This window comes from Halichoeres trimaculatus, unplaced genomic scaffold (genome assembly GCF_033239565.1).
Source record: "Halichoeres trimaculatus isolate MK-OKI-2021-1 unplaced genomic scaffold, fHalTri1.1 fHalTri1_scaffold_20, whole genome shotgun sequence".
NCBI lineage: Eukaryota > Metazoa > Chordata > Actinopteri > Labriformes > Labridae > Halichoeres > Halichoeres trimaculatus.
Window position 1 is genome coordinate 2,102,352 of NW_027437198.1, and position 22,571 is coordinate 2,124,922.

The 22,571-nt window shown below is 45.9% G+C and overlaps 3 protein-coding genes across 4 annotated transcripts; 2 read left to right on the forward strand and 1 right to left on the reverse strand.

Moving 5' to 3' along the window:
• The first annotated feature begins 340 nt into the window (after positions 1-340).
• On the forward strand, positions 341-7,435 carry smcr8a (Smith-Magenis syndrome chromosome region, candidate 8a). Its single transcript, XM_074697153.1, has 3 exons — positions 341-1,332; positions 3,019-4,719; positions 5,062-7,435. The coding sequence occupies exons 1-3, from the start codon at positions 731-733 to the stop codon at positions 5,519-5,521; spliced, it is 2,763 nt and encodes a 920-aa protein (XP_074553254.1). The 5' UTR covers positions 341-730; the 3' UTR covers positions 5,522-7,435.
• A 7,361-nt stretch (positions 7,436-14,796) lies between these two features.
• On the reverse strand, positions 14,797-16,535 carry bud31 (BUD31 homolog). The gene is made up of 4 exons (XM_074696960.1): positions 16,331-16,535; positions 15,711-15,833; positions 15,321-15,487; positions 14,797-15,234 (listed from the first exon to the last, which is right to left on the reverse strand). The coding sequence occupies exons 1-4, from the start codon at positions 16,422-16,424 to the stop codon at positions 15,184-15,186; spliced, it is 435 nt and encodes a 144-aa protein (XP_074553061.1). The 5' UTR covers positions 16,425-16,535; the 3' UTR covers positions 14,797-15,183.
• A 664-nt stretch (positions 16,536-17,199) lies between these two features.
• Positions 17,200-22,207, forward strand: pdap1b (pdgfa associated protein 1b). 2 transcript variants are annotated; one of them, XM_074696658.1, is made up of 6 exons: positions 17,200-17,354; positions 18,350-18,441; positions 19,000-19,101; positions 19,254-19,375; positions 19,644-19,795; positions 21,815-22,207. In XM_074696658.1, exons 1-6 carry the CDS (start codon positions 17,291-17,293, stop codon positions 21,877-21,879), a joined length of 597 nt encoding a protein of 198 aa, XP_074552759.1. In that variant the 5' UTR covers positions 17,200-17,290; the 3' UTR covers positions 21,880-22,207. The 2 variants fall into 2 exon arrangements, with proteins under 2 accessions (XP_074552759.1, XP_074552760.1); XM_074696659.1 differs by having other exon boundaries at positions 19,003-19,101.
• Positions 22,208-22,571: the final 364 nt, after the last annotated feature.

The window sequence follows — 22,571 nt, forward strand, 5'->3', positions numbered from 1 at the left end:
ATATATTTCATAAATTTGACTTAAATCATCGAATTGCAGGGTTCTTTTTTTTCAGACTTGACTGAGTTTTTTTTTAACATTTTCTTTTAATTTTTGGAGAAAATCTTAATCTGATTTCATTAACGTGCGCATTTAAAGTATACAAATACATTCTTCAGCAAAGAAAGACGTGTAAAAAGATCAAAAGTTGTGATAAATTCCTCACTAAAAGGAACCCTCCGAGTTTCCCCGAGTTTCTGACCCATATGGTTCCTTTTTGGAAGATCTAGTGAATAATGACTTTTATTCTGAAGTGATCGTGGCGTTTTTGTTTCCCTTCGGTTTCTTCTGGTGGGCGGGGTCTGGGTCACCTGACAGGAGCACAACCAGCTGGGTAAACATGGCGACTGTGTGTGGATGTGAAAATCAGCTGTAGCTCAGTGTGCTCTCCGTGTGTCTGTCCACGTTCGGCGTGCTTTTGGATCGGTGACGATGGACAGAGTTTGTCCGGCAAAAAAGAGGATGAGGATGAAGAGAGGAAGGTTTGTGTAAGGCTCTGCGCTCCTCTCTGCAGCCTGATGGAGTGATCCCAGCCCGGAGCCTCAGCTGCCTTTGTTAGCAGAGACGCTCTCTGTGTGTCTGTAGAGGAAGATCCAGGCGATTCTCCGATCATCACTGAGCCCATCATCACCCTGCTGGACTTTGTGGGACTCTGCATCCTGCTGCTTATGCCGTGTTCACCTGTAACACTATGATAGGCTCACCTGACCTGGTGGCTTTCACTAAAGAGGATGAGTACGGCCACACCAGTCCAGACCCCTGGGGTATCCCTGAGGAGTTTTCTGTCCCCCTCCATCCGCTGGCAGACTTCAACCCCTGGGCCAAGACCTCGTACGCCAAGTTCACCAAGGACTTCATCCTCATCTCAGAGTTCTCAGAGCAGGTGGGTCCTCAGCCCCTCCTCACCATCCCCGATGACCCTAAAGTCCGTGGCACCTTCGACCTCAACTATTTCTCCCTGCGCATCATGTCGGTGGACTATCAGGCCTCTTTCGTGGGGCATCCACTGGGCACTGGATACCCCCGGCTCAGCTTTGTGGAGGACTCCAGGGTGGTGCTAGGTGACTCTAAGGAGGGGGCATTTGCCTATGTCCATCACCTCACGCTGTATGACCTGGAGGCCAGGGGCTTCGTGCGACCCTTCTGTATGGCGTACGTGTCAGCTGATGAGAGGAAGATTATGCTACAGTTTCAGGAGCTGTCCCTGCGTTTCTCCCAGGCCTCTGAGTGTCTGAAGGCGGGGAACAGGAGAGCCTTCGCCAAGGAGCTGCAGAGAAAGCTGAAAGACCTGGAGTAAGACCTTTCACACATCATCTCTTTAAAGCTGTAATGAGCTCCAAGCTCAGCCTAGATCAGACCTCAGAGCAGCTCCAGACCCTGTCTTCAATGTGTCTTCTGCCACATCCTGAGCTGTCCTCATGAGGACTCATCGTTCAGATCCTCAGAGACTAACCAGGACTCAGATTGACAGTTACCCTGCAGAAAATTCATTAAACAGCACAAAATAAAAAAGAAACTGGCAGTCAGAAATATCCCTGCTTTCTGAGAAATGACCCAAAGATCATGCTTATAACCTTTCAACAGACCAGTGTTGTAACCTGAACTGACTCGGCTTTTAGAGTCCAGTCTGGATCCACACTACAAAAACTGAAATCTCTTATTTTTATGAAATTTTTCTTAGTTCACTTGAGCCACATTCAGCTGACAAGTTGAGAAACGTGTCTTATTTCAAGTTATTTAGAGACAAAAATGAGGTCTGAAGTGCTTGTAGCTAGTGAGAGAGTGAAAGACAGTGAGAGACAGGAAGAGAGAGACAGAAAGACAGACAGAGACAGATAGACAGACAATGAAAGAGACAGAGACAGAAACGGACTGAGAGCTGGGTCCTAGACTTTTTTAATCATTTTAGCCCTGAGGAAAAAAAGGAGAAGGCTCAGGTTAAGGCCTAAGTGTTCTTCCAGACATCTCCAAAAGTAGAAGGGGACTCTGCAGATTTTATAGTTAGGTAATTCAATAGCCTGGCTCGAGATTTAGAACCATGTGGGGCTGGGAGCACCAGGCGTCTTTCACAAGCAGAGCGTAGTGGGCCAGAAGGAGTAAAGACTTGAAAGAGGGACCCCAGGTAGGCAGAAGCCATTCTTGTCAATGTTTTGCAAGCCAGAAGAAGAGCTTTGAATTTGATTCAACAAGCTGCCACTGGAAGTCAGTGAAGAGAGATTTACAGCAGGGTGACATGTATTGTTTTGGGCTGGTTAAAGACCAGACATGCTGCTGCAGTCTATGTCATCAGCAGAGGTTCAAATGTACATGCAGAGGTGGCCTTGTCAGGAGGGGGTTGCAGTAGTCGATGCGCAAAATCACAAGGGTCTGTACAGGGTCTGATCCTCCTGATTTTATAGAGGGCATATTGACAAGATCAAGCATGGAGGCCACATGGGAGCTCAGACGGGAGCTCAGATGGCCAAGTGATTTAAGGTTGCGCTCAATGAGGTTCTCCGTCATGCAGGTGGCCTGAGTTGGAATCCAACCTGTGGCCTCTTTCCTGCATGTCACTCCCCCCTCTGGCCCTGTTTCCTCCGCTATCCACTGTCCTCTCTCCTATCCAATTAAAGGCATAAAAGCTAAAAAAAAAACAACTTAAAAAAATTGAGGCCACATGAACCTTAGGGTCAGCTGTCAGAGACAGACAGCTAGAGAGGGACAGAGAGAGAGAGAGAGCAGCTCTGAGTTTACAGTGTTTATTATCACTTTACTCCCTTTCTGTTGATTCTCCTTCACTTTTATTGGTCACCTTCACCATTGATCACCCTCACCATTGGTCACCTTCACATGTGCAGTGTGCAGAGGGTCAGTCCATGTGAAAACAGCTTTAAAGGGCCATTTCTGCAGTTTTTAAAATACAGCAAATTTAAAATGTGGTTCAACTCATCACACCATCACTTTAAAATGGCTTCCTCTAACTTATTGACTGTTCTTTAGGTACACTCACTCTGTGCTGCAGAAAGAGGAGGGTCTGCAGAGGGAGGCGGGGCCTCAGACCATGTACTCTGCCCACGCTGTTGAGAAGGCTAACGAGCTGGCCAATGTGGAGAAAAGCATCTACGAACATCGAGACTTGTTAAGACAGATCAGCTCATACCACCAGCGCCCACGCAGAGACCCGCACGCAGTCACCTGCCAGAAGTGTCTGAGTGAATGTCTGAGCGATTGTGAGGAGCTGCTGGAGAAGTACGCCCAGCTCGCAAACCCTGTCACCTACAACACCATGACAGATGACATCAGAGGTGAGGAAGAAGAGGACAGGGAGGAGGATGACAGCGTGAAGCGCAGGCCATCCTACACGCCGCAGCTTATCAAAGCCAAGTCTGCCAAGTGTTTTGACAAGCGTCTGAAGACACTACAGGAGCTGTGTGACGAGACCTTCTACCAGGCCACAGTTGGACTGCTAAAGGACACGGAGCGCAGCTTCAGGGGGGACCTCTGCTATCTGCACACACGGCACCTGGACCAGGCCCTGCGCAGGAAACAGCAGGTCACTAACTTCCTGTTTGAGGAGGACCTGAGGGAGGATGGGGACAGCGACTGGGGATCTCTGAGAGCATTCTGTGCTGTCAATCATGTAGTGGAGAACTGTACCTTCCTAAATCCCCCTTCCATACTGCTTGGACCAGATCTACTTGAGCTGGACTCTATGGCGCCTACAGACCTTTTAGACCCAGCCTCTGAGACCAGCCAGATGCAAGAGGGGGAGCTTGGGATGGTAGAGGACTGTCTGGAGTCCTCCCCTTCAGACCAGACTCTGGAGACCCAGGAGAGCTCAGAAGAGACCAGAGCAAGTCTGACCGAAAAGACTCCAGAAGCTACTGACCCAGACTCTGACCTGACCCTTGACCCTGACCTGGAGAGGGAGAGCAACAGTGAAGAGATGGAGACGACTGCTGGGGAGGACGAGGGGGGCGGTGGGGGGGCTCAGACCCTTGTGTCCCTGCTGGAGGTGACATCACAGCTAGGAGGAGACAGAGAGAGCGGGTCTAAAGGAGGAGCTGACGGGACCTGTGAGATCCAGACCGACCTGTTGGTTCCTCTGGACACTGCATGCTGTATGTCCCAGGAGGGCTTTCTATACGAGGTTTCTGCCCCTGAGCTGGCATCCCGTCTGGACCATAGCTCAGACCCGCTAGCCTGTGACGTCCTTGTGGTCAATCGGGAGCCTCAGGCTGTTCTCCCGCTGCAGGATGAGTACGTGGTGGGTTCCCCATACTCAGAGAGTCCAGCAGCTGGTCTGGAGCTGCCTGTAGGGGCTCTGGGGGACACTAGTTCCCGTACATCACTGGAGGAGGGGTCGGACTGCACTATGAGTGCATCTACGGGCTCTGAGCGTGCCGCCTCTCCCCTGGGATACGGCCGGTTGGTGACGCTGCGTCAGAGGAAGAAGGCTGGTCAAGGGGCACTGAGGTTCGTGCGCCAGTACCCCTTCGCCATGCAGGCTCTGTGGTGTCTGCTGAGTGGGAGGACCGTGGTGGTGCTTGGGGCTGATGAGGGGAGGGTCAGGCGTCTGGTGGCGGCTCTGGCTCTCTTTGTGCCGGGTCCTGGGAGATGTGGAGAGAGGGTCCAGGCCTGGCTGTCCTGTCCCTTCACCCTGACTGACCTGCAGAGATGGAAGCTGATTGGCCTGCAGAGGTACGTCACACTTGCTCTAGAGGTTAAACTCTGACCTTTGACCTGCGGTCTCTCTGGTTAATGAAGCTGATGGAGGATGTCAGTGACTCACAGAGAGGCTCTGCTGATTTGTGGGTGTATTCCTCTGTGACTCAGCTCAGAGCCCCCCCCAGCGGTTAAAGTTTCTGTTCCAGGTGGTGCTAAGCAGGGGGTGTCCTGTCTCTGCTCCTGCTTAGCATTTCTCTGTGGAGCAGAGGTTTAAGGAAAGTGATGCTGTGTCTCTGTGTGTTAATATGTTAATGATTAATGTATTGCTGCCTCCTGGTGGCACTGTTGTGGACTAACACTCTGTGTCACCCTCAGGGTGGCGTCCCCGGTGGGATCTAGCATGCTGTATTCGCTTTCCCGTTACAGCCGCTACATCTCCATCCTGGATGCCGACCAGAAGACTTTACGCTGCCCACCGTACTGTGGTCAACTCCTCGCTAACATTGCCACCCACCGCACCTACATCCGCCGGGGCTCCACCTACTTCCTCCACCTACAAAGCACACTCTGTCGCCTGGCAGCCAAGGCTTTCCTGTTCACCTTCACCCATCACCTCCACCTGCCCGTCAGCTCCACAGAGGGGCCTGAGGTGGTTGAGGGCCGCCGCCTCTGCTTCCTGCAGGAGCAACTGGGGCTCAGCGAAGAGGACAGCCTGATCCTGCTCTACCTCAGCCAGCTTATCACACAGCAGTACCTGCAGCCCACCACTGGGGGCAGTGCAGCTGCATCCTGTTTCAGTTTTAACTACACCAGCAGTGTTTTCTACAAGATCTGACTTCACACACACACACCCAGGCACCTGATAGGCTGAGAGTTGAACAGACAGCATGTGACCTTTCCAGGTCCAGGTTAATCTCAGCTGTGAGGAAGCTGGTTTTTCAGATTCACTGGACAGTGAATTCAGACTGGTAAGATCGACCTTCACAATAAAACATTTCCAGGGGCTGATCCAAGCCATGATCCAGGCCCATGATCCAGTCTTTGTGTGGTCTGTAGTTAATGAAGATGAGGAAGTGTATTTGTTGTGTGAATTTGGATGATGCATGTTTTTAGTAATTTCATCTTGCACCTGGTCTGTCCTCAGAGAGCCATCAGGTGTACCTGTTTCAGGTTTCTCTGTTTCAGGTACACCTGTTTCAGGTGTACCTGGTGGAGGTCTGACTGTTGTAGATGTACCTGTTTCAGGTGTACCTGACAGCAGCTCTGAAGCTGTTGTAACCTTGTGTATTGTCGTCTTGGTCGTGTGAGAGCTGTGGTGTCAGCATGAGTCCTTTGTGTCTCTGTGGATCTTTCTGGTGGTCATGTTTGGGGGCTATGGAGTCAAACGTTCTTTGAGGAAGTTTCTGAGGCATGAAAATGTGTTTGTGTTGATATTATTACTGAAAAGAACATACTTCTTGTGCCATCAAAGCCAAACAATAACCTTTAATTTATTTATTTCTGTGACCTTCTTTTTATGTAAACACAAACAAAGGTCCACTCCTCTGTATTTGTTTGATCATCTGGATTATAATCCTGTTTTCTCTCTGAGGCTGTGACCTGCTGTCAGTTTATGATTTACAAGGAGGGAAGTTTCCGATTAATGATCATAAGGTGTGACAAGGATCTTGTACCTTCAAACTATTTGTGCCTCCTTTAGCAGGACTTTTAGTTTCAGGCTTCATTTACTGAGTCTTGTGTGGTTTTATTCCCTGAGGACTTCATTCCAGGTTATTTCCTCGTGGTGACACAATTTAATGCTCTAAATAACAAACTTTCCTCTTAAAGTCTCAGACTGTAAAAGCTCTGCAGTTTGAACAGCAGGAGGTTTTCTGCAGTCCAAGACTCTTGGTAGGATTGAAGTGGTTTTAATCTGACGTTGAGGCTGAGATGGCCTCAGAGTTTGGACTCCGTATCATGGATGGTAACTGTGACTGCATGGTCAGACTTTTTTTGTGCAAGGTGAGGCTGCTGTCCTTTCTGTTACAAATTAGAAAACTTTTAACAGCCCCTCTCATCGAAACTATGTTCTCTGAGTCAAGTTTGTGTTTTACTTTTCTTGCCACCTGTGCTTTCTTTGATCAAGTCTCTGCTCTCTGTCCTGACAGGGCGTTGATGTTTTATTGTATTTGATGAAAAAAGATGAATGTATCTGAAGCCATACACCGTGAGCTCAATCAGTGTCCTCAATCAGTTGCCATAACACTTTTTGTACATCACCATGAGGGGGCGCCGTTGCCTGTGGTCTGAATAAAGCACGTTGTGAATGTCATTATGCTGTCTGTACAGTAGCTTATATTCATCTGATCATTTCATGTCCTCACTCAGTGAACACCTGAGTTAGAGGTAACCAAGGCGATGATGACAACTCCTTTTCTGAGGTCCTGGAACAAAGTGCTGCCAGCTGGAATCAGAATAAAACAAATACACTGTGTGGGTGCATCCGAATTGTCCATTTTTGATAAGGAACCTTCCTAACTGGAGAAATGACCCGGAAGTATTTAAGCATCAGCCATGATAAGTGCTGTTCGAATTCTCCAAGGGCCTTTTTCAAACCGCCTCCTACACACTCCACCTCCATGACGGAGTGCACTCCGAGACGGAGTCACACTCGCAGCTGAATGAAGTTCACTTCATCAGGGTGTAGGGTATGAATACAGCTTTGGGACAGAAACTTTACTCAATCTCAGGCAGAAACAGATATACAAAGAAAAAAAAAGAAATTATAACGTAGAAAATACAAAAGAAACTTACTCCCACGTTTCTTTGGCTGCATTTCTTTTTTTATTGAAGAGTTTTTCATGTTTCACTCTTGCTTGAATGAATTCTATTGTTTTTTTGTAAATATTAAACACTAAAATAAACACGAACTGTCTGAACAAATGCAAGGCAGGCCTTAATCAATGATATGTACATCTAAAGTTGTGAACATCTGCATAACAATCATTTAATATTTGTGTTAGTTTAACAGTGTTTGTGCAGGCACATATGCGTGGAACTTAGATCTGTAAGTAGCTTCCTCCTTGGCTGACACCGGGCGCAATCTAGCGCTGCACGTGTTCAGCGAGTCGGCATCCGTGAAGACTCGCTTGTGGAGGGTTTTGTTGCCCACTACCCCTCCCCGCGGATCGGTTTGGGATGGCCTTTAATGTGGCGGACCCTCCGCGAGAACGCGCAAACGGAGGGGTAGTGGGTACGGAGAGTGTGTAGGGGGCGGTTTGAAAAGGCCCCAAAAGTTAAGGAAAAGAGGGTCGTTGCTTCCTTTAATATCTCCTTTAGCTTAGGAAACACCGGGCCATTCTTTTCAAAAGGAAAGGGGAAGAAAACGCCCCATAATGCCTTACAGCACCTGACGTAAAGAAACACGGCTCCTGCCGAAAGTTTACGGAAACTTACGATGGAGAAGGGACGGAAACGATGTGAGTACTGTTGCTTTTCTAACATTAAGCATCATGTGTCGGCCTGAATGTGTTTATTGTGTTCACGATGAATAAATGTCAAAAAGATTTATAACCCGGAACGTTTGGTTGCAATTCCGAACTGAATTAATTAATCACTAGTAATAGAAGTAAAAACGTTTATTGAAATCAATATAAGAAGGACAAATGAGGACTTTTACAATACTCCAAATATAATAAATTCAAACAAATGTTCATAATGATATATGTGAATGAAACAGCGGGTATAGTGTTTCTGACAGTCTGCTGTATTATCTAAGACAGTCCTCTTGTGTTATCAGGCTTCAGACTGTCAACATTTACTATAGATGCTCTCGAACCTGTGTTTCCTGAGGCCTATAGCACGAAGCGCGGTCAATTTATCGGCGGTAACTCACATCTATCCAGGATTGAGCAACAGTAACAATGGCAATCAGGATAATTGATAGCACGACGCAATTAACAACAAGGTAACCTAACCCAGGATTGTCTCATCAAGAGCCGTGAACGCGCACGTAAAAGAGAGGGCTCAGAGGCAGCTGACCAATCACAATCATGAGTGGATGTAGTAATGTGGAAATGAGTGTCACAATGGTTGTCCAGCAGAGGGTGCTGATGACCACGGGGTTTACATTAGAAGACAGAGTTGTTGTTCTGAGCCTTGAAGAAGAAATGACCGTGGGTTTCATATGTTGTACTTACCGAGTGAAGTAAAATAAACTCCTCCCGTGTTGCCCAGTGATTATTCTCCGGTGAGTTACTACATAATTGGCGACGAGGATAAAGAGTCTTCAGAGTGCCTTGGAAGAGGTGGAATGCACGAATGCATGAGTGGGAACGCTGGCAGTTAGCACATTAGCGAGACGAAGCTAAGTGACGGTATCAGAGAACGGCAGCCTGAGAAGAAGATGGCAGCGGCTCTGGTAGGAAGCACCGCTCCTTTTGACAGCCGAAACCAAACTTGGGAGGAATATTGTGAGGTGCTCCACCATTTTTTTGAAGCTAATGCGATAACAGATGAGGATCGACGGAAGGCTATATTGCTCAGTTCTGTCGGCAGTCAGACTTACAGTCTCATGAGGAATCTCGTCAGCCCCGCGAAGCCGGGGGAAAAGACGTTTGATGAGCTGGTAAGGCTATTAAAGGACCATTTCAACCCCAAACCCAGCGAGATTGTGCAGCGCTACAAGTTTAACTCAAGAGCCAGGAGGCCTGGAGAGTCAGTCATGGCATATGTCGCTGTGCTGAGAAAATTAGCGCAAGATTGCAACTATGGAGACAAGTTATCGGAAATGCTTCGTGACAGACTGGTCTGTGGGATCGGAGACAACCGCATACAGCGGCGGCTCTTGTCAGAGCCGGATCTGACCTTCGACAGAGCTTTGAAGCTGGCGCAGGCTATCGAGACGGCCAGCAAAGACGTCAAAGACTTGCAGTCACAGGAACCAGCGCCCACACACGTGAGGACCTCTCAAACTGTGCACAAATTGTCGGCGAAGCAAGGCTTCAGTAAGAACCAGAGCAAGACTTGCTATAGGTGTGGCAGTGAAAAGCACGGAGCTGGGGACTGCAAGTTTGTGAGTGAAACCTGTCATAAGTGTGGCAAAACAGGTCATATACAAAAAATGTGCCGGTCCAAATGTCCAGCGGGTGCAGCTAAAGGCAAGTGGGGAGGAGTACAGCAAAGCAAGAAGCAAGGGCAACCTCAGGGTGCTAATTATGTTAGCCAGGGGGATGATGAGACAGATACAGATGAGGTCATGTTCACATTGTACAAATTGGATGTGTTGGATATACCTGCAGAGGAGCCCTTTGTTGAAACACTGACAGTTAATGACACTGTGGTGCAGTTTGAAGTAGACTCAGGATGTGGGGTAACAACTGTTAACCATTCTGTGTGCAAAACTTTATGGGGAAAAGTGGTACCAGCTTTACATCCATGCAGAGTCAGGCTAAGAACATACACAGGGCATCAGGTGAAGGTTTTGGGGGCAGCCATGGTCAAAGTGCAGAGTAAAAACACAACGAAAAAACTCCCAGTGGTGGTGGTGACCGGATCAGGCCCTAGTCTAGTCGGCAGAGGCTGGATTAAAAAGCTAGGCTTACAGTGGAGACCAGAACCCCGAGTCTACCACATCAGAGAAGAGACCCTTGAGGGGGTGCTTGGGGAATATGAGGAGGTATTCAAAGAGGAGCTCGGGAGATTCAACGGGCCCCCAGCTAAGATATATGTGGATAAGGATGCAACCCCCAGGTTTTTCAAAGCCAGGCCTGTTCCATATGCTATGAGAGGAAGAGTGGAGGCAGAGCTTGACCGTCTCTTAGCCCAGGACATCATCGAGCCTGTGAAATATGCAGAGTGGGCAGCACCAGTGGTGCCCGTCCTTAAGCCAAATGATTCAGCCAGACTGTGTGGAGATTACAAGCTGACTGTAAACCAAGTATCAAAACAGGAGCAATACCCAATTCCAAAAATTGAGGACTTGTTTGCCAGTCTGTCTGGAGGACAGAAATTCACAAAGCTGGATCTCAGCCATGCTTATCACCAAATTCCTTTGGATGAGGAAGCAAAAAAATATGTGACAATTAACACACATAAAGGTTTGTTCACATACAAAGTCCTACCTTTTGGAGTGTCATCCAGCCCAGCAATCTTTCAGCGGACTATGGAAGGACTGCTACAGGGGATCCCTCATGTTGCTGTGTTCTTGGATGACATCCTGCTGACAGGAAAAGGAGACCAAGAGCATCTTCAGACTCTCACAAAAGTGCTGCAGTGGCTAAAGGATGCCGGTCTCAGACTCAAGAGAACCAAGTGCTCATTCATGAGTGAAGAAGTGACGTTTCTAGGTCACAAAGTGGATTCAACTGGACTACACCCAGTTCATGAGAAGGTGCAAGCGATCCAGGAGGCACCTACACCTTCAAATGTGACAGAGCTGAAGGCATATCTTGGACTGTTAAACTACTACAACAAGTTCTTGCCAAGTCTGTCAACGGTTCTTGCTCCATTGCACAAACTGCTTCAAAAAGACACAAAGTGGCAGTGGGGTGAGGCACAAAGGGCTGCATTTGAAAGATCAAAAGAGAGGATGCAGTCAGCTAATGTACTTGTACATTATGATCCAGAGAAGGGCATTGTGCTTTCATGTGACGCATCACCATATGGAGTTGGTGCCGTGCTGTCACATTGCATGCCTGATGGAACAGAAAGGCCGATAGGCTTCACATCACGGACTCTCAATTCAGCAGAGAAAAACTACTCACAACTGGACAAAGAAGGGCTAGCAGTGATGTTTGGGATCAAACGCTTCCACAAGTACATTTATGGACGTAAGTTCGTCATAGTGACAGATCACAAGCCCTTATTGTCACTCTTCAGCGAAATGCGAGCAGTACCACAAATGGCATCTCCAAGAATCCAACGTTGGGCTGTCACTTTAAGGGCCTATGAATACACAATAGTGTATAAAGAGGGAAAGTATCACAGCAACGCAGACACTCTGAGCCGCTTACCTCTACCAGTAAACCCTGACATCGAGAGGCCAGAGGAGAAGGTTCTAATGTTGGAAAATTCTGACATCACACTGGTGACGGCTGATCAAGTGAGAGCATGGACAGATAAAGATCCTGTACTCTCGCAGGTGCGAGAAATGGTGCACAGAGGCAGATTGTCAGAACTAAAAGACAGTGAATTTGCACCATACACAGTGAGAAAGGAGGAACTCAGCATCCAGAATGGGTGTGTGTTATTTTCTTGGCCTGGCTTCGCCAGGCCAAGAAAATGTGCTGAGACAGCTTCATCAGTGCCACCCAGGAGTGTCCAGAATGAAAGCATTGGCTAGGAGTTATGTCTGGTGGCCAAAGCTGGATAAAGAGGTGGAGGATACTGTAAAGGCTTGCCCAACATGTCAAGAGCACAGAAATGTTCCGGCGCCAGCTCCTTTACACCCCTGGGACTGGCCTGACAAACCCTGGAGCCGTATTCATGTGGATTATGCGGGACCATTTATGGGCAAGATGTTTTTTGTGCTGGTAGATGCTCATTCAAAATGGATGGATGTGTATCCGGTGACCTCTGCAACATCAGCCACAACAATCGAGTGCTTACGTACCAGTTTCAGCAACCATGGATTGCCTGAATTGTTGGTGTCTGATAACGGCACATGTTTTGTCAGCACAGAGTTTGAGGACTTCCTCAGTAAAAATGGGATTCGCCATGTGACCTCTGCTCCCTATCACGCCTCCAGCAACGGGTTAGCAGAGAGAGCGGTACAGACATTTAAAAGGATGATGAAAAACTGTCCAGAAGGCCCACTGTCTGTAAAAGTAGCCAGAGTGTTATTTAGCTACAGAGTGACACCCCAGACTACGACAGGCTTGTCACCAGCAGAGCTGCTTCTAGGAAGGAAGCTGCGCTGTACTCTGGATTTAATCCACTCAGATCTTAACAGGAGAGTGCGAAACAAACAAGAAAGACTGTCCAAAGATCATGACATCAAAGCAAAGGGGCGCTGGTTCACAGTGGGGGACTCAGTACTGACACGCAACTTCAGTCTAGGACCCAAGTGGATCCAAGGGATCATAGACTCTGTGACAGGATCGGTGTCATATAAAGTGATGCTTGGTGATGGGAGAGTGGTCAGGAGACATGTGGATCAGATTCTGGTTCATCAACAAACACCAGTAAAAAACACAGAGAGACAGCAGATGGACACAACTCAGCCAGGTCAGATGGAAACAAAGGGAGAGACGTGGCTGGATGTGGAGGACGTTGTGCTCTGTGATGGCAAGCTGGAAGAGCCAGCAGCTGCTGAAGCTGTAAAAAAACCTGAGACAGACAGAGGGACGGGGACTGAAGCAAGTTCAGTGAGGAGACAGTCTAAAAGGGAGGTTAAGTTACCTAGTTACCTTAAAGACTTTCAGTTAGCATAAGGGAGAACTGTTGAGAGCATTGAATGTTGAATGTTGGAAAAAAAAAAAAAGTCTGTTTATTGTGAATGATGGAATCTGCTTAAGGGGGGAGGGATGTAGTAATGTGGAAATGAGTGTCCCAATGGTTGTCCAGCAGAGGGTGCTGATGACCACGGGGTTTACATTAGAAGACAGAGTTGTTGTTCTGAGCCTTGAAGAAGAAATGACCGTGGGTTTCATATGTTGTACTTACCGAGTGAAGTAAAATAAACTCCTCCCGTGTTGCCCAGTGATTATTCTCCGGTGAGTTACTACAGTGATTAAGAAAGCTCCGTAATTCACCGCTGAAGAGCAGCGGCTGATAATGCAGCAATACAAGGAGGAGAGAAGCAGTAACTCGGTAAGGGGGAACACAGTAGCAGCGGGCAACCGCAGGCAAAATGCATGGCAACGCATAGCGGACTGTGTAAATGCCTAAGTTACTCATCAGTGGCTCAGTATGATAGTGATCGCACTTCTAAATCTCATAAAATAATATAAGCTACTGTGCAAATGACTTGCGTGTATTCTAATTATCATGTCATTCTCCTTCTGGAGTCAGAAGAACATGGGAGCAGATAAAAAACAAATACAAGAACATCATCACGTCTGATAAGTCTGTTTCAAGCAGTGGCGATTGCTCTAAGACTGCAAGGGAAGCTCAGCTCCCCCTATAATGCTCTCAAAAAAGTGGTGATATGTACTGCTGTGTGTACATTTCATTGACAAAATCTGCGCTAGAATTCCTTCATCTTTTGTTCAGAATCAGCTACCTATCACAGGTAACTGGTGCAACTTCCTTCTCATTCATCCTGGGAACGCTATGAATTCGTCCCTAATTTGCGTGACGGCAGCAGCCTTGATGCACAACGCGGGATGCCGTAAACTTGCTCAGCCGCTCCGCATCCCAGACAGAGTACATGTAGCTGCCCGTGGCAAAAAATCGCAGGGTGATGCACAATGTCTGTGGGACAGTCAGTGCACTGCTCCTGCAGGTTGCACGGGCAATGTACGGCTCTAATATTTAACAGAGGTAGAGTACTCCGTACCGTCAGAACCTATACCTCTCATACAGCGAATCGTCGCTTTGATCGAGTGGATCTGATCGATCTTTAAACACCCTTTCTCTTCGTAAAGCTCTTCTTACAACTTGTGCACCTCTGTCCACTGGGTTTGGGAGAAAAGGGTAGGCCATTGTTTCTCAGAAGCCGATTGGCCAGTGGGAGGGGCTTTTTATAGGATCAGATTCAACCTCCAACTTATCCTGCTCCAGAGCAAGATAACCGTTCGGAGTAGGTCACCATGGTGATCTACTCTGATAAAATAGGAACTGGCTTCGTGCTATCGGTAATCAAGAGTTAACCCTGAAGTTATCTTGCTAAGACACTAATCCTGCTTCGTGATATAGGCCTCTGCTTCATGATATAGGCCTCTGGACTCAGAGAGAGAGATAGAGTTTTTTTTTTTTAAAAGACAGACATGTTGCTAAAGAAATAATGAGATGTGTAACTTCAGGAATATCAGGAAAATGGTCTTTTGCATGTTGAACTTTTAGAGGTTATCAAACAATCTGCTGCTATTGACAGTTTTTATGCTTCTAATGTGTTAAATATGTGAAATGTGTTTAACATGAGTAAAGAGATTAAGTTTTTTAAAATCAGACACATAGAGGGAGAAAGTGTTTCAGATGTTTTATTCAAAATTAAATGAGAAAGCAACATTGAAAACCAAGTCTACAGATTCAAACAATGACAACTCTGTCCTGACCCCTCCCTCTCTGTCAGCCCTTTGTTTATGATGAAATGAATACACAAGTTTAAAATCTTCACGGTGTGCAGCACCAGCTCCACAGGCCTCAGAGCTGCTGGGCCAAGGAAATAAAAAACACAAAAAAGAAGAAATAACCCCCCCCCCCCAAATTCCACTGTATCTTAGTTTCATCCTCTGTACATCCTCTCAAAAAAGTCAACTCAGGGTGGGGATGATGAAGATGATCAGCTGCTGGGATAAGACGATGCTGCTGTGAGGTCTTCAGAGATACAGAGACCTAAAAACAGAAAAACTGCTCCTAGCCAGAACATCCTCTGCATCCACAGTGGGTGCACTCAATGATCCTCCCCTGTGGAGAGGGAACACACAGCAGGGTTCAGACCAGGAGGAGAGATACAGAGTTTAGGGAGAGACAAGGAACATTTTCAAACTTACAACTTCCAGTTTGCTCTTGGGGACTCTGCAGATACAGTTGGTTCCAAAGTTTGTGTCTCTTGTTTGGATGCAGCGCAGGCAGCACAGGTTTTCATAGCCCTGCTTCTTCCACTTTGCAATCAGATTCTTGTCTGCATATCCCTCTTTTATACAGTACTCATACAGCTCTGTGAAGAAACAGACAGACAGACAGACAGACAGACAGACAGACAGACAGACAGACACACACACACACACACACACACACACACACACAAAACGAACATGATGGTCCGACTTTGTAAATAAAGCTTAAAAGGCTGAACTCTCAGACATTTCTCCTTTTAATCAGTTAGTAGACAATATGATCCACCAAGATCATCTTGGACAGCTCTCCTTCTCTTTCTCTACCTCTGCTGATGGCTTTCCTCTTGTAGAAAAGGTCAAAGATGTACCGACTCCTCTGATGATGCAGCCTAAAAATGGGCCATAGAGACTCCACCTTCCTCTTCCCCTCATGAGGCTCTGTTTCAGCTAAGACACAGACACAGACAAGGTTTCAGTGAGGAAAGCTTAAAACCCGCTTCAGCTGCTGCACGGTCTAAGAGGAGCATCTGCCCCAGGTAAGGGCCAGATCACGGGATTAGGGAGACTATTAAAGAAGATAATAAGTAGTACCTGAAGTCCCCAAAAGCTAATGTCTTCTACAAAGTGCACATGAGAAAGATTAGTACCACTTTTTGAAACTTGTGAAGCTCCGTAAAAATCAGGTGAGTCAGAAATATTAAATTTAGATTATGGACTGCAACTTTTGCACCAGCTGACTTCCGTTTTTTTTTTTTGTTTAAAACTAAATCACCATTGAACCAGTAACCATTACCTTTGGACAACGTGGCATGAAATCATTGCAGTTTCCATGTGAGGAAAGTGGAATAAAACGGGTAACGTGTGTGAACCATACAGTCCGTGGTGTAAACAGAGGGACGGAGCTCTCCTCTTAGCGGCCTCAGGAAGATATTTAGCAGGCTCACCTTCTCTCATTTTCTGGTCCAGCTCGTCCAGAGTGGGCTCGATGAGCTCCCAGCCATCAGGAGGGGGTTTACGGCTCCTCTTTACTTTAGGCATGTTTCTCTGAAAGGAGATAAAAGGTGTTTCCAGATCAACAGACGGAGGTGTTGTGCTACTTTTAGTGAACACTCCGTTTCGGCGCGAGAGTTTGACGTCATCCTGGGGTCCATTTCTCTTTCTGGCTCCTGCATGACGTCACAACCATAAATAAACATACTTAAAAAACTTTATTTGAACCTCTAACTTAAAACTTAATAAAAATAGTTAAGCTACTACTTATAATGATAACAACAACAACAACAACAACAATAATAATAATAATAATAATAATAATAATAATAATAAACCATTTATAGAGCGTTATATCAAAGATTACTACTAAACAAAGAACACAGACAAAAATGCACATAAACCAAAAAACAGCCACAAATGTAAGGCTAATTCCAAAAGTTTTAGCAGGGGCTTGGAGCTGAATGGATAGATGGTTTGGATGAGCAGTTTTAAAAATGAGGGGGTGGGGGGTGGCTCTGTCTTACAATAAATATCTAACTGTTAAAGGTTTCTTCAGTTCATTGAAAACAATTCTGATGAGATAAATTCGTGGTGAAGTTTGTTTTTCTGTCGTTCCTGACTCATTGCATCACTTTCGCATACCAGCACAATGCCTTTAGGAAAGTAACACAGTGCAGTTTGCAGCATGTCCTATCACTCGTCCCTGGTCGGAAGTGATCAGTATGTCATGAATATGTGAGAGCTCTATATCCTACAGCTGCAGACACTATGATAAAAAAAATACAAGAGGTCCGTGTTGTGTTGATTTGTAATCAGGCATGTGTCTGACCTCTCGTCAAGATTGTGTTACTCAGCCTGCTGTGAGGAGTGGAGTCAGCTGTGAGCTCGTGCTGTTGTAACTTCCCTGTTTTATGACATCATTGATCGTCAGGTCGCTAATAACAGAGGCTTCAGCTAATAACATGCCCAGAGGAGGTAGGAGTGACCGTCACAGCTTCTCCATCCAGTGTTATCTGTTCTCCCCCTTTTTCTGTCTGCCTGCCTGTCTGTCTGCCTGTCTGTCTCACTCTTTATGTGTGTGTGTGTGTGTGTGTGTGTGTGTGTGTGTGTGTGTGTGTGTGTGTGTGTGTGTGTGTGTGTGTTTGTGTTTGTGTGTGTGCGCGCGCGCGTTAACCCGTTGTTAGCCTCCAAACAACCCTCTGACGCCTGTAGACCCGAGCGCATACACAGTTTAAGGTGCACACCTTTTGAAACGTATAAACATCGATTATCATGTTAATAGAGCGGCTGTCTCTGTCAACACCTGTCTGTCTGTCTAACTGTCTCTCTGTTGGCTGTTCCTCCACCTGTCTGTCAGCTGTTCCTCTACTTGTCTATCTGTAAGCTGTTCATCCCCTCCACCTGTCTGCCTGCTAGCTGTTCCTCCACCTGTGTGTCTGTTGTTTCTCCACCTGTCTGTTAGCTGTTCCTCCATCTGTGGGTAAGCTTTTCCTACACCTGTCTGTAAGCTGTTCCGTCCCCTCTGTTAGCTGTTCTTCCACGTCTGTTAGCTTTTTCTACAACTGTATGATTGTTGTCCCCCCTTTCTGTCAGCTGTTCCTCCAGCTGTCTGTCAGCTTTTTCTTCAACTTTATGTTTGTTGTCCACCCCCATTTGTTAGCTGTTTGTTCCCCTGTCTGTTAGATGTTTTCCCACCTGTCCTGTCTGGCAGCTGTTCCTCCACCTTTCAGCTGCTCCATCAACCATCTTTCTGTCAACTGTTTCTCCACCTGTGTGTTAGCTGTTCCTTCAAGCGTCTGCCTGTTACTGCTACTCCACCTGTCTGTTAGCTGGCCCTTATCTGTCTTTCTGTCACCTTTTTCTTCACCTGTAGGTCAGCTGTTCCTTAACTGTCTTTCTGTCAGCTGCTTCTCCACCTGTCTGTTAGTTGTTCCTTCAACGTGATATCATGTTGATTCTCACCTCCTCAGGTAGGAAAGGTGGACACAAGGGTCGTGTGCGGACCTACACCAGCCCTGAGGAGATTGATGCTCAGATGAAGGAGGAGAAAGAGAGAAATAAGGTCTGTCTACCTTAATTCACCTCATCAGTCTTTATTTTTTCACTGCAGGTACACATGTCAGCCATGGGGATCACATAATGTCATCCAGACTCACCTGTCAGCCAGAACAGACTCACCTGTCAGAGAGCAGATTAAAGATCAACAGGAGCCTAGATCTCAGAGTTACAGCACATCTTTATAGGTCCACATGAGTTCAGGTCTCAGAGAGTTACAGCACATCTTTATAGGTCTACATGAGTCCAGGTCTCAGAGGGTCACAGCAGAGCTTCATAGATGTACATGAGTCAAGGTCTCAGGGGGTCACAGCACAGCTTCAGAGGTACACAAGGGTCTGGGTTTTAGGGGGTGTGTTTATCTTGTGAAGGACACAGATGTGGTTTTAGCTCTGTTAGGGTTGGTGGAGTCAGACCCTCAGACCCTAAGACCCTGCAGCAGACAGTGATGGTTGAATTGATGGTTACTCAGCTGTAGCTAGAGGAAACAGCCTGGGTCCTGTCAGGGACTTTGGTTTCATGGTTCTCTGTGTTTGGTCCTCATGTTCTCATGTCTTCGTCCCAGCAGGAGCAGGAGCAGGACGAGGCTGGAGCAGCTCGGAACGATGTGACAGACGACAGGCCCCCTGGGTCTGGATCAGAGGACAGCGACGATGAAAACTCCTTTGTAAGGATGAAGTGTTTGTCAGTTTGCAGCATTCACAGTCACCCTGATGAAGTGCTTGTTATCAGTGCTTGGAGTTTTCTCTCATGAACCTGGCTGCCTGCTAGGTTGCTTTCACTTATGTATTTCCCTGCTCTGCTTTGTTCTGTCTGCAGAGGAGGAGAGCAGGTGTGGAGGGCCTGATTGAAATTGAAAACCCAAACAGAGTGGCTCAGAAGTCCAAGAAGGTGACACAGATCGAGGTGGATGAGCCCAAGCAGTTATCTAGGAGGGAGAGGTGTGTTGGTGTCTGAATTTAAAGTATTAACTGGAAACTAAACTTATTTTTCTCACTTTAAATCCATGTCATACTTGTTATCCATGTTTTAATAACTATTGGAGCAGTGTGGAGCAGTGACACCCAGCTCCTCTGTGCTGTAGCGACAGAGAAGTCAGAGTATAATATTTACATGTTTACATGTTTACAACTCAGCATGTTCAGTGTAGTGAAATTGAAAACTGCTCAACAACACACCATAATCAATAATATACTTCCCATGGAACAGAGAGGAGATTGAGAAGCAGAAAGCGAAGGAGCGCTACATGAAGATGCACTTAGCAGGGAAGACAGATCAGGCCAAAGCTGACCTGGCTCGTCTCGCCATCATCAGGAAACAGAGAGAAGAGGCAGCAAAGAAGAAAGAGGAGGAGAAGAAAGGTGAGGACAGCGTACAACAAAGCTGTTATTACATTACTCTAATCCAGATTATAACTCTGCAGCCTGGGATTTCTGTGATGTGTTCATGCTCTGACGTGATGATTTCTGGCACTTCTTTTCCTGTTTCCACCTTAAAGGAGTACTCAGTTAGGTCTAGGGATGGGTACCGAATTAGGTACTTTTATAGAAACCAACCAAATTCTCTCCGTAGGACCACGTACCAATTCATGTAAAATCAAATGGTACCATGTTTAGGTATCTAAACCATCCTTGTGGCTGTGAGGGAGTGGAAGAGTAGGTGATTTCCCGTGCTGGAGATAGACAACAGCATTGCAAGGTTATATATTGAGAAATAAGAATAAAGTAGAATAGAAATTTATTTGTCATTGTAACAAGTACAGTGAAATTGCAAACTACATACAACTAAATGTATGTTACATTGAAAAACTCTAAGATTCTATAGAGGGATTATCAGTCCATGTCATCATATAGATGTGCACACATTTTGAGCACAGAAGCAGTGTTTAGCTCCATTCATTCAGACAAGTTATCTTTTTACACGCTAAATCCAACCTGTTAGCAGCATCAAAACGACGGTTGTTCTGCGGTCAGTTGTCAGAAACAGTACCATGCAACAGAAGAAACGTCTGTAAAGTTTGGAGGGTAACAGAGCAACCAGTGTTTTGGAGTTAATAGCAACCATACTAAGTGGTGACTCTCAGCCGAAGGTATTTGTGATTAACAGCCGGTGGTCACCAGTTAACAGGGTCACACTTTATGCTGAAACACCAGCGACCACCGCTGGTGTGTAATTAAATGTGTCCTCTTTATTCAACTTCAGTTAACCGGGTTTGACTGCAAATAAATAATATTAACTGCTGACATTAGAAATACAGATTAGACTTTGCTTATTTAGTGAAAAAGTTGGTTTGGGGCCGAGGTTATGACCAAAAATGGACCCAATATAGAGAGGACATAGTAAGTAAAGCTATAAATTGTGATAAACAGAAACAGATTTTAGGATCAAAGTAAAACTAGGGAATAAAATGAAATGGTTAACCAGTCTACTAACCCTGAAATACTCAACCATTTATATTCTGATTTGGTGCAGTTCTCTGGACATCGTTTCTGGTTGTTTTATAGTGAACCGGGTCCCAGACTCAGCAGCCTGTGTGCTCTCTTTGGTTTGGCAGGGTTTCTGATTTATTGGCATATGTTTATGTCCTTGTATGTCACAGTCGGTAAGTGTATGTATAATGCAGTCATGAGCACAGTGTGACAGTTGTGTGTTTAAATTCCTCTCTGGGTACACGCAGGATTTCTCCTCTAAAAACGACTATCCACCCAATATCTGTCCACTTGATGATCCACTCACTGCTATTACACAAACATGGCAGCCATTTACCATCTGTTTAAGTGATATTAAGTTAGAAAAACTGTTTTTTGGTTGTTAACTCCCCCACGTCAATTGACAAACATCATACTCCGCTGTGCTTCTGCACTCAAGTTATGAGGCCTCCGCTCTGTCTATAAGTAGCAAATTCATATTTAATACCTCATACACACACAAAAGTACTGAAAATTGGCACTGTTGAGTACCAAAAGCAATTAGTTTGGACCGAAACGTGACTGCGGTGAGCGAAGGTCCGTTTCTCAATGGATTTGTCATCTAGGAGGGCTAAATAACAAATTTAGCCGGGGAGTATTTTTTTAAATGGCGGGGAAACATTTTTAGAGGCCAAAATCCAAAATGGCTGTCGTGGAAACGGACCTTCGGTCACCGCGGTCACGTTTCGGTCCAAAATGACCCAACTAAATTGCCAAATATCCTTTCGAATTTGAAAGGTCAGTGTTGTCAGAGTTTGAGGTGCCGTCTTAACTGAGGCTTCAGTTTGAACAGAGTTCAGTCTGTAACAATTTTTTTATCAGTTCTCTGTCAGTGTTTAAGACTCACCATGTTGTCTCCCCTCCTTTCTACTCCTCTCCTCTCCTTTCTACTCCTATCCTCTCTTCTCTCAGCCAAAGATGCAGCAGCAGCGGCAGCAGCAGCATCCAGAGGAGTAAACTCCCTCACGCTGAATTAATGCAGAGTATTTATTAGAGGCACTTGCTCATGGACTGATGGTGAATCTATATTTGACATTTTTTAAAGAGGAATTTATGATGCTGTTATGACTGTAACATATTTGGAAAATGAAGGAGAACACAGTGTGTGTGTGGGTGGGGTGGGGGGTGCCTCTTACCTTAAGGGAGGAAAAGTCAGGAAACAGACCTCTTTACATTCTCACTCAGAATGATGGTCCTCTAACCGAACATCCTGTACATGATATTGATGAAAATCAAACTATCACTGTACAAAAACAATTTTGCTAACTGAGCTTTGCCACTATTTGTTTTTTTTCTGGATCTTACACTGTAAATAACAGAGTCATGAATATATGTCAGATTAAAATAACAAAATCAGTCTCATGTCTCCGTGTCTTCATTCACTACATTTCTCTGCAAGGAGCTGCTGTCAGTCACCATGACAAGACGAGATGAGACAATGAGTGGAGGTTTGTGTTCAGATTTAACAAACATTTTATAGAATAATGAACACAAAGTCATTTCAAACAATACATATCAATACATTAAAATTAGTCAGTGGAGATTGTTTTAATGTGAGGATGATGAATATGATGATAAGACAAGAAGAATTTTCTGATTTTATTTATGTCTAGGTAAAACGGTGACGGAATCCACAGTAAGACAGGACCTTGAAGTTGAGCAGAAGGTG

Excerpts from the sequence above, each read along its gene's own strand:
- smcr8a (XM_074697153.1), top strand. The coding sequence starts at position 731 with ATGATAGGCTCACCTGACCTGGTGGCTTTCACTAAAGAGGATGAGTAC. Across the intron at positions 1,333-3,018 it reads AGAAAGCTGAAAGACCTGGA|GTACACTCACTCTGTGCTGC; the intron begins GTAAGACCTTTC and ends ACTGTTCTTTAG. Across the intron at positions 4,720-5,061 it reads AAGCTGATTGGCCTGCAGAG|GGTGGCGTCCCCGGTGGGAT; the intron begins GTACGTCACACT and ends TGTCACCCTCAG.
- bud31 (XM_074696960.1), bottom strand. The coding sequence starts at position 16,424 with ATGCCTAAAGTAAAGAGGAGCCGTAAACCCCCTCCTGATGGCTGGGAG. Across the intron at positions 15,834-16,330 it reads GGACCAGAAAATGAGAGAAG|CTGAAACAGAGCCTCATGAG; the intron begins GTGAGCCTGCTA and ends TCTGTGTCTTAG. Across the intron at positions 15,235-15,320 it reads CCAAGAGCAAACTGGAAGTT|GGGAGGATCATTGAGTGCAC; the intron begins GTAAGTTTGAAA and ends CCCTCTCCACAG.
- pdap1b (XM_074696658.1), top strand. The coding sequence starts at position 17,291 with ATGACATCATTGATCGTCAGGTCGCTAATAACAGAGGCTTCAGCTAAT. Across the intron at positions 17,355-18,349 it reads TAATAACATGCCCAGAGGAG|GTAGGAAAGGTGGACACAAG; the intron begins GTAGGAGTGACC and ends TCACCTCCTCAG. Across the intron at positions 18,442-18,999 it reads AGGAGAAAGAGAGAAATAAG|CAGGAGCAGGAGCAGGACGA; the intron begins GTCTGTCTACCT and ends TCTTCGTCCCAG.